Source organism: Pinus tabuliformis, chromosome X (genome assembly GCF_031772625.1).
Source record: "Pinus tabuliformis cultivar Carrire ecotype Pingquan chromosome X, CPIR1, whole genome shotgun sequence".
In the NCBI taxonomy this organism is placed as follows: Eukaryota; Viridiplantae; Streptophyta; class Pinopsida; order Pinales; family Pinaceae; genus Pinus; species Pinus tabuliformis.
In genome coordinates, this window is record NC_142308.1 from 1,039,452,724 (window position 1) to 1,039,464,091 (window position 11,368).

At 32.9% G+C, this 11,368-nt stretch overlaps 1 protein-coding gene across 1 annotated transcript; it reads right to left on the reverse strand.

Annotated features, from left to right (window-relative positions):
* Positions 1-7,689: 7,689 nt before the first annotated feature.
* LOC149143324 (uncharacterized) lies at positions 7,690-10,206 on the reverse strand. The gene is made up of 7 exons (XM_089451776.1): positions 10,106-10,206; positions 9,400-9,984; positions 8,736-9,302; positions 8,524-8,645; positions 8,332-8,392; positions 8,150-8,246; positions 7,690-7,941 (listed from the first exon to the last, which is right to left on the reverse strand). The coding sequence occupies exons 1-7, from the start codon at positions 10,204-10,206 to the stop codon at positions 7,690-7,692; spliced, it is 1,785 nt and encodes a 594-aa protein (XP_089307902.1).
* Positions 10,207-11,368: the final 1,162 nt, after the last annotated feature.

The following is an 11,368-nucleotide window of genomic DNA, read 5'->3' on the forward strand; positions in this document are numbered from 1 at the left end:
TAAAAATAGAACTTTTGTTTTTTAGACCTCTTCCATTTTTCATTCCCTGTTGCCCAATCTAGCACTGATACCCAAACTGCTATTTTTAGCAGTGATTTTTTAACACTTCTATTTTTAGCAATTTCTTGTGGCCATTTTCAACATGAAGGACTTCTCCTCCTCTAGTCCTTTTGAATGAGGCGGTTCCCAAATGTCCTCGAATATGAAATAACTGTCTGAGGCTTGGTCCCAACCAACTCCCACAAATTCCTTGATGGCTATAACATCCAAACTTATGAAGCTCTTGACAAAATTCCCTCTGGAAAACAGGTCAAACGCGCCTTGTGAATTCACTGAGATATCCTTGCTTAGAATAGAAAAACTTTGTCTTGTCTTGCCCAAATATTTCTGGAGATACTTCAAGAATGATTTTCCAAAGCCACCAGTATCATTCATCTCCATCTGTGCCAATTTGGTCTTGTTGTATTTGTATGACATATTGTTTAACACATCCTGTTGCACGTCGAGGATGTATCAGCTCGAGCGAGAGATGATAGAAGGAATTTGTACCATTCTCAATGCTGTAAATATTGCCAACAATTACGCTTCTTCTTTTGAGTGAAAGTGAAAGGGGATGTAAATACATATTCCTGAATTACAGGTGTTGTTATTCTTGATGGATCCGAGGCATCCCACCATACACAGATGACCAAAAGATAAGTTCTATTTTCCCTCGGTAGGCAATGTTAAGCCATTAAGGCTTGATCTTTTTCTCGCCAAATACTGATCCTGTGAAGGGGGCACAACTTGAAAAACCGCATGTTGATCGTGTGAAGGAGGCACAACTCGAAAAACCGCACTAACATTTGCAATACCTGAATTAGATAGGTTTGTACACATCAAATCCTACATACAAAGCTTTGTGTCAGCCAAAATTCCATTAGTATCTATAATAAATGGACCCAACTTGCTACAATAGGCAATCTGTGTCATTGCACTACCAAGAGGGAACCACATCTAGAAGCTCACCAACCATCAGTTTCTTTATAGCTGAACAAAATTGCTTCCCTCGGTATACTTTAATACCTTTTGACTAGAAATTGTCTGGATTTTGGTGAGGAGCACAAGCCTTTGCGGCCAGGTTATCAGAGTCAAATTCATAATTGGAATCAGCGGCTAATTGTGAAGAGATGTCATTTTCATCAAAATAGATTGAATTAGAGTCTAGATTGAGGCTTCTTAGTGTTCCTCGAATCTCCGTGATAGTTAGAGAAAGCTTGCTTGGATGGCACAATTGCAACAAAATTCTATCTGCTAATAGAGTGGGGGACTGTAATTCTAATTTATTTAACCAACCCCAATGATCTGCAGCATTCTTCCCATGGGCAGGTAAATGAGTACTACCCAGCATACACAACAACCATTATTCTTGCGAGTGTTTCGATTTTTCAAAGTAGACACCTTCGAGATGAATGGTAAGAAAGGTGAAAGCATGGTAATTATAAAATTCTATTTTTCTCAAAATCATATTACATCATTAAAAGAAAAAATTATCTTTTTATGTCATATTTTTAACTTATCTTCCTATCGATTTATTCAAATTTCGAATTGAAATACTCGGTTTATGTATAGTTTGATTCCTTATCCAAGGAGTACGATGTTGCATATTTTGGATGGACTTGATACACAAAAAATGAGAAATAAATGAAAAATGTGATTGAGTCAGGTATTTTCATGTATTTCTCATTTTTTGTGTAGCAGGATCCATCGAAAGTATACAAAATTTTGCATACAATGAGTACTCTCCTTTGAAATTTGAGTATACAAAATTTTGCATACAATGAGTACTCTCCTTTGAAATTTGAGTAAAAGTTAAGTTGAAAATACGAATTGAAAAAAGTAGTTTTATTATTTTATTAATATTTTTATTTTTTTAATCATCACCATGGTTGAAATCATTATCTTGAATCCTATTGATTCTTATAAAACTTATTTTGATTGTATTTTTTTAATAAACCCATTTTATACTTCAAAATTCCTGTAATGATCTCCTCTTGTAGATATAGCTAACTGAAAAATCCCACTCACGTTCAGTAGTTAGCAAACCACCTTACCCACACCTCTAATCTAGAATGATTGATAGGCAAAGGCTTTTCGGGGACGATGTAATTGGAGTTCCTTCACATAAATGATACACGCTCACTAGAGTCACTTGTGGTGAATGGCAAAAGAGGAGCAGAGCCCCACATTTACGAAAATGTGCTCCTTCTCAATCATATACATTTGATTCTTATCTGGATGCAGCCCCAAAGCCTCTGCTAAAACAGGGCCACACTCCTTTATCTCATTAAAACGACTGTAAGTGAACTTGTAAGTTGAATATGGATCATCCCATCCTGATCCCAGGGATAGTTTCAGAAGTGTAGAAAGTAGCAGCCAATACCCATATCCCAAAGAGACCTCCGAAATAAGCTCCCAAGTTTTTTTACACAATTTTCTTCAAACCTATTCAGTTTATCCCAGGGAACAAGGGCTTCCGATGCAAGTGGAACTAGATTATAATAATATATATGCGAAAATCGTCTCTCTGGGAAGCTGCGAAACCCATCGTCCAAAACAGGTGGTGTTTTAAAATCCATCTCCAAAACAGGTGGTTTTTGAAATCCGTCTCCAAAACAGGTGTTGTTCCGCACATGCGGCCTTCCATTAACGTGAAAGTGTCTTTCAATCCAGGGACGTACCTGATGGACTTTGATGGGCAAATTTTCCATCACATTGTGATTTGTCTGTGATAGTCAAAAAAAATTCCATGCCCATCAACATTTTGTAATAAAATATAATTGAAACCGGAATTAGAATTGGAAAAACGGTTTAAATCAAATTTGAAATTTTTAAGTGATAACGTGATGGACTGGTCTATGTTCGTTAATTGAATAGGGCATGTTTACGGAGGTTACAATTTGTTCAAAAATTTATATTTTTTGAATTTAATTATTTTATTTTTTTTAATTTTAATTATAGGAGTGTTTAAATTGTTTTTAATGGTACAACAAAATTTGGATTCCAAAATCTTAAAACTTTAATCTAAATTTCTTAAATTTTTATTTAATTTTAATCAAAATCTTGCCAGAATTTTCACTATATAGTGGTGTTCTCCCCCTGGCACTGTTTGGAACTGTTTGTCTGCTAAATTGTTCTCTGGGATATGGTGTGTTTGTTAGCCCAAATTGTTGCGGTTTGGTGTGTGTTTTGTCTAACTTATAGAGAAAATAAACTTTTCCATGTTTATCCAGCGAAACAATTTCAAATAAGAATGTGATTTTTTGTTGTTTAAAATGCATTTTTGAATGTATAAATGTGGTATGTGTTCTGTCTAACTTATAAATAAAACAAACTTTTCCATGGTTATTTAGCTAAACAATTTCAAACGAGAATGTGATTTTTTGTTGTTTAAAATGCATTTTTGAATGTATAAATGAATTAGGCCCCTAAAAATCCTTAGAACACTCAAATTTTACTAATTAAACAACATTTTTAAAAATTCTGCCAAATTTTAATAAAAATTAAGGAAAAAAAAAAAAAGGCAAAATAAAAAAAAAAAAATTATAATACCCATTACAAATTGTTCTCCGGCTGCCGGAGAACCATATTGTCAACGAACAAGCTCCACCATATTGTCAACGAACAAGCTTCATAATGATAGCACGGTTACTTGATCTAGGTCTCCCATAGATTAGGCCTTGCAGTTACCAATTCACCATGTGGTTAAAAAAAAGGTGGATTGTTTGGTCCATTTTTCCAGTAGCGTGAAAATTGAAATTTGAAGTTGTCACTGGTTTTAAATTAATGTGTTTTAGGAGTATATCTTTTAAAATATTAGATTTTACTTTTATATTTAAAGATATAATTTAAAGAGTTGTGAAAATTATAATTTGTCAGTGATGTTTATATAATTTATATGGTTTAAAATTTTTAACATAATATTTTTTTATATTTAAGTTAGGATTTAAATAATAATATATTATTATTAAGTTGAGATATTTATTTTACACTTTAAGAGGGGAGGTGTGAGATTAAAAATAAAAAATAAAAATATGTTATAAATAAAAAAATAGTGTTGGTTATAATTAAAAAAAGAAAAATACAAGGTAAAAAATGTGGAAATGAGATATTTAAATCTTATAATTAAAAAAAACTATTTCAAGATTTATTTGGTTTAATATATACTTTATTTATCATTAAAAAATACAATTTAAACAATGTAAAATATCACATTGTATTTTACAGTCCAAAAAAATTTGCATGTCTATCAATTCATGTTATAAAAAAATTCTATATAAATTATAAAAAAACTTTTTTTATTTTTTTTTCTAAAATAGGTTTATCCCATACTTTATTTTGAAAAGATGATTAAAAAAATCATTGTAGATGCCACTTACAATATAACTCACTTTGTAAGTGAGTTATAATGTGGGTTATGAGATATGGAATAATTTATGACACTTACCAGATGAGTTATAATGTGAGTTGTGAAATATAGAATCATTATGTAGTTGATAACTTGAGTTTTCTAATTTAAATTTGATGTAAAATTACAATTTTAATCTTAACTAATTGTGAGTTTTAATTAATTTTAAATTTTAAATTTATATAAATATTATTAATTAGTTTTAATTAATTTTAAATTTTAAATTTATATAAATATTATTAATTTTAATAAATTAAAAAAACAAATTATTAATTTTTTCAAATAAAAATTACAACAAATCAGGACAACTAAAATGTATGATGGACGATTGTGAATTTTGCATACATGCGTTAAGGAAAAAATTATCTATCAGATGGAGACCAAATTTACAATGAATATGCGTTGTATGGTAAAAGTTACTTACGTCCTCAAAGAATCTCATTGATGAATTAAAGGTCAAGATGTGGTCAATGTGTCATGACAAGTTTGGTATTTACTTTAAGAGTTTTAAAGTTATATATATATATATATATATATATATATATATATATATATATATATATAGTGTCTGATATATTTTTAAATAATTTTGATGAAATTGATTATAAAACATAAATATTATTTTAAATATCATTTTAGATTCATTTTAATTTTGAATTTATCAAAAATTGAAGGAGATCAAATCTGTCTCCACATTAAAAGAAGTTCAAGTTTGATTTTTCTAGGGATTTGGTAGATCCATAATTAAAATGGATTTATGTTGGTTTTATTATTAATTATATTTATTAATTTTTATTTTTATTTTTATTTTTAGTTTTATGTAATTTGATTAAGTCAAAATGTTTATTGATAATTATCATTATTAATTATTTGTTTTACTTTATTTCAATTTTAATTTTATTTTATTTTGACCTAGTCAAAATATTTATGGGACATTACAACAATTCTACACACTGAGATAGAGAGGGCCTTTCTAAAAAATTACTTTTAACTTTTTATTATTTCTCGTCTATCCAAGACCGGGTGGATTTTTGGTTTTTATATTTAATTTTAAAAAATGTTATAAAATAAAATTAAATAAAAATTTATAAAATATTTTTTTTTTTGAAATGAGTTATGATTTTGGTGGTATTGATAAGTCATGGTATTGTAATAAAGTCAATTTACAAGTTATTAATATCCATGATATGTTTATGCTAAGTATTACGTTTTAATTTAAAAAATAAAATATTTATTAAAAAAAAAAATATTTGAAATGAGTTATGGTATTGATAAACCATGGTATGGTATTGGCCCATAGTATTGCAAGAAAGATATTAATAATATCCATGATAAAATATGGCTGAATACTCATTGGTAAGAATTTTTTTATATTGTAAATATTAAAATTTTATGTGTTTATTAGTTATATTTAAATATAGTTAATTTATATGCTAAAATAGATGTTAATTTATAGCTATTATTTATATGTTCTATTTTGTGTATATTATAGTACATTTGCTCTATACTGGATTAGAGAGTGTCTTTAAACTTAATTAGAACTTAATTAATTTATAATTATATGAAAATTAAATTATTTAATTAATAACACAATGTTATTATAATTCTTATTAATTGTGATTGAAGAATAAATTGGATTCATATAAGCATACATATTATGATTCTTATTAGTTGTGATGGACAATAATAATAGCTTGTGTCCATATTGTGAAATAAGAATTTATTATATAGTATTAGAGCCCAGATATGGTTTCAAAAAATTATAGAGTAACAAAACAGTAATTAAAGTTGAATTGAGATTTTGTTTTTAGAGATTACAGAAAGAGAATTTTTTTTCAATATTCACCATAGAAACCAAAAATGCTATGCCCTAGGTCCTACAGATATGTTTGATTAATGCATATTAATGCAATATTGTATTTGTTGTATCCACCTGCAACTTCTTCATGTATCAGATACATTTTAAGAATTCAAACGTCAATGACAGTGTACCATTAGACAAAACAACTGTATCAGTACATCATTGATTGAATATTTCATAATTGGCTGTTGAATGATAATGCAACTATATCAAGATATCTCTGATTCAATATTTCATGATCGACTGTGTTTTTAAAAGAATAAAAAAGATCATAATTATATTTTGAAAAGACCAAACTCCTGTTTTTTTTTTTTCTTTGCATTTTCCCGATGATAATATTCCTTCACGCTTCGTTATAAGCTACCCATGTTAATGACCAGTTGCTAAAACCCTAGGAAGATCAAACTGAGATAAGTGAATCTCAAAACATGAGACAATCTGCTTAGTAATGAACAGTTCTGGTTACCAAGAAACCAAAATGAAGTCTCAAAAGATGAAGAGTAATTCAGATTTCTATTCACTATCATGGAAGATGCGGCTATATACGATTCAGCGCATGAAATCACATTAAACAGAAACTAAAATCTGGCTAAAGGGAAATGGAATGGCATGGTTTCTGTTCAATCAAGCACATCTATAAACCCCGTAACTTCAATAAAGTTTCCCTGAACTCGTCCCGCTCCTTTCCTCGTCAAACGTGTAAACTGGTTACCCAAAAGCTCTCGCTCTCTCACACATATATATTCCAAAATACAACCAAAAATATATATGCATTGCTATATCCAACACTTCCAAGCAATTAATGAATGTTGGCTGTTTAAGCAGAGATACAGAAACTGTTTTTTCCTTTTATCTCATCAGTCTTTATAGCCAGACTTTTAAGTCCCTTCACAATTCTTCATACAAAACTGGATTTTAAAAACAGATAAAAGGAAAAAGGTTAAAACAACACTGATTTACAAAATACTTGTTCTATTAATATTATCAGAAATACATCAAGAGAGAGGATACACTGATTATCTTATCTTCATCTACTACAAACACTTCCATCATACCATCCCATATCCTTAGTGCATCTTTTAATAATTGTCCAGCCTTGCAGTTATGCAGTTAAGTTCCCTGAATACATAATGGAAGAAAAGAGACCAGAATTGGGTTCTTACCTCTCTTTACTATTTAATAATGAAACAAGAACTGAAGTTTTCACTCTAGAATTTCCATTTACACAGTCTGCCAAAAGATATGGAGTCTCCTATTATTTGTATAAACTGATTATATATATAGTATCCTATTACTCGTATAACTGATTATTATTTTATATGTATGGTATGTTCTTTTCTTACATTATGGATTTAGACAACCTTACATAGGGTGATATTCCTCACTCATCCTCGGCTGAATGCACATGGCTTCTCTCTGTGCTACCAGAAACAAGTTCAGATTCAAATGTCTTCGATGGCAGCATCTCATACATCCTTGATCCAGGGACTGTTATCTTACTTGATATCAATCTCAATGCCTGACTCAGCGCATGCTTATTCCATCTTTGCTGGATGAAAATCACAATTGCAAGCACCACAGCAGTCACTGGAATAGCAATATCTCCAAATAGAATAGAAATCTGAGCGAGGATCTGCAAAGGAAGACATGAAAACTGGACTTGCAAATTCATATCCATCTGCAAAGTAAGGATTGAAAACTGGAGGTCTGAAGTAATCATAGATGTGAGGAAGGAGCCGCAAAACAGTGATACCAATGTAATAAATTTTCCTAAGTGGTTTTCGTTCAAAATGCCAAAGAGTATTACCCACAATTTGAGGAAGCAGGAAGAAATCCTGTACCAGACCCACATACTCCTGAAGCTCAGTCTCCCAGTCCAGTTGGTTGTGCGCATGGCGTGCTGAATACAGATACGCTGAGGACTGAATTGGGCGGCTACTGGTCTTCATATTATGAACAATCAGCACAATTAAAAAACCCATAGCATGTATAGCAAAGGAAATAGCAAGCACTCGTTTATCACTTGGGACTCTCCATGGCTCTAAAGGACTCCTTGTCAGCAAGTGAATACGAGATTTCCAAACCTTTTGGAACAGTCTAAGTGTGAATAGACATGCAATCAACAGTCGCAGTTTAACCATGAACTCAATCTTGTCAGATCCTCGGCTCTGAACCGAATAGATAATAAAATTGTCCTAGGGTTGAGATTTCATACTTTGAAACAGGGCATCTGCAACTGTTATGAGGGGAATACTATATCCGATGGCTTGAAGTCCCAGCATGACAAGAGAGATGCATGGAACGACTTCTGTATTCTGTGAACTGTACAATAATTGGCTGAGAATGCACCCAATCATCACCGATGCTGTCAATATACTCAACACCCCTTAGGCAGTTTTGCGAGAGATATTGTCTTCACTCTGTCACCAATATAGAATGGGAAGAGTCTTGATTTTGATCTGCTTGAAAAAATGTGGGTTGTCATCAGGTCGTTGGCTTTTCACCGAAATCTTCACGGTTGGATTTCTGAACCACCTGGCATTTGTAGGTGGATATTCCACTTTCACTTCAACGAGGCAATCAAAACCATCCTGCAGATCCCCTGTTTCATGGAGAACTTTCCATGGAGCTCGAACATCTCTGCATCCTGTAAGGTACAGTATACCTACTCTTGGATCATAGAGACCCTCAAGAAAAAAAAGATTTGAAATATTGCCTTCCAGTTTCAGCTGTGCAGCAACTTTCAAGGACTTCTTCTCCTCTGGTCCTTTTGAATGAGGCGGTTCCCGAACCTCCTCGGATATGAAATAAGTGTCTGAGGCCTGGTCCCAACCAACTCCCACAAATTCCTCGATGGCTATAACATACAAACTTATGAAGCTCTCGACATAATTCCCTCTGGAAAACCGGTCAAACGGGCCCCGTGAATTCACTGAGAGATCCTTGCTTAGAGCAGAAAAGCTGTCTTGTCTTGCCCAAATCTTTCTGGGGATACTTCAACAATGATTTGCCAAAGCCACCAGTATCATCCGTCTCCATTTGTGCCAATTTGGTATTGTTGTATTCGTATGACATATTGTTTAACACATACTGTGGCAAATATCGATGAGATATAAGCTCAAATGACAACGGAGAGAAGGAGTTTGTATTTTTCTCAATGCTAAAAATGCTGCCAACAATTACACTTCTTTGCTTGATTGAGAGTGAAAGGGGGATGTAAATGCAGATTCGTGCATTACAAGCACTGTGATTCTGGATGGATCCAAGGCATCCCACCATACACAACTGACCAGAAGATGAGTTCCATTTTCCCTCTGCAGTCAATGTTAAGCCATTAAGCCCTGATCTTTCACATGCCAAATACTGATCCTGTGAAGGAGGCACAGCTCGAAAAACCGCACTAACATTTGCAATACCTGAATCCTGGTCTGTACACATCAAATCCTGCATACAAAGCTTTGTGTTATCATGAACTTTATTATCCATAATGAATGGACCCAACTTGCTACAATAGGCATCTGTGCCATTGCACTGCCAAGAGGGGACCACATCTAGAATCTGACCAACCATCAGTTGCTTCATAGCTGAGCAAAATTGCTTCCCTCGGTATACTTCAATACCTTTTGACTGGAAATTGTCTGGATTTTGGTGAGGAGCACAAGCCTTTGCCACCAGGCTGTCAGAGTCAAATTCATAATTCGAATAATCAGCCAATTGTGAAGAGATGTCAATTGTTGAAGTTGTAATTTCCCGTGCGCGGCAAACAGTTCCAGCAAAACCACTGTTTCATTTCGCACCGCCTACATGCAAAAGCGGTATCCGTAAGGAGGCCTCCGCCACAATCAGCTCCAGCCACGCGTCCTGTGTACGAGCCCAACACTGCCCATCTCCTGGACATTAAAGTTCGATTGGTTTGTGTGAGGTTGGTGTGTGAATTGCGTCGTCAACGCATATGGATTCACTCCAACCTGCCAGAACGTTAATTTCACTTTTACCGCCGGTTTTATTTAATGCACTTTAATGAACTGTCATAGTTGTTGGTAAATATTTTATTTTTAATGTTTTTTTTTCTGCACGAACGTATGGTGAATATTAAAGACAGGTATGGTCATTATGTTATATTATATACGCAATGTAATATCCATATATATGGAGAGCTCGTGCGTTTTTTTGGTAGTTAGTTGACTTTCAAATGAGTGACTTTGGTTTTGCACAACAGTGCAATGTGTTAATGAAAATAGAACAAAGATTGAAATGAAATAGTTGTGGCAGCGAAAAACGAGAGGAGATGCACAACAGTGCATAGATAATATGTATTGACCTTTTGTAATAAAAAGAAATGGTGAAACGCAGCAGCCTGAGATGAATTTAAGCTTTTGGTATTGTATTTGAAAACATGTGTGAGTTTTTATTTTTGAAAATGAAATGCAATGTAAAAATTCTTACTGTATATGTAAGATTTGGTTTTTACAACAGTATATGTAGAAGATTCTACACAGCAGTGTAAAAATCAGTTGTAAAAGAGGCAGAGTTTTTTTTTTGGTGAATCCCTCTGAGAGAGAGGAAGAAAATTGTTTCAGGCAGTTTATAAGTTAATACAAGTTTATTTTAGATGAGAAATTTTGCTTTGCTCAGAAATTTTTATTTGGGGCTTCCCTGTGCAAAAGATCTTGGGGAGGAAATAGAGCATTGCCTCTGTGGAGTTTATTTTGTTTGTTTTTGGGATTTTGCCAGAAAAATCCCCAACAGTGGTATCAGAGCAAGCTTAGGCTCTTTGAAGGTGTTAAAGAAGCTGAAGATGGGAGTTTTTTTTGCTGCAACAGCTTCTCCAGCAAAGTGAAGACTCAGTCAACAAAAGATTCAGGTATTCCTCAAAGTTTTCTTTTTGTTACTGTTGAAACAGTCAGTGTTTTAAAATACACAGTCAAGAAATTGAAGCATAGTTGAGGATGCAAGGAATGGCTAGCACCAGCACTAGCATGGGTATGTTTAACACCCAGCTCCCACAGTTTAATGGGAAGAACTATGACTACTGGTCAATAACCATGAGAGCTTTATTT

Bases quoted from the DNA above. Each gene is read 5' to 3' on its own strand.
- LOC149143324 (XM_089451776.1), bottom strand. From the start codon at position 10,206: ATGTCCAGGAGATGGGCAGTGTTGGGCTCGTACACAGGACGCGTGGCT. The intron at 9,303-9,399 runs GTATGTGTTAAA...TCATTGTTGAAG, and splicing joins TCTCATCGATATTTGCCACA to TATCCCCAGAAAGATTTGGG. The intron at 8,393-8,523 runs GTATGAAATCTC...CTGTTCCAAAAG, and splicing joins TGCAGATGCCCTGTTTCAAA to GTTTGGAAATCTCGTATTCA.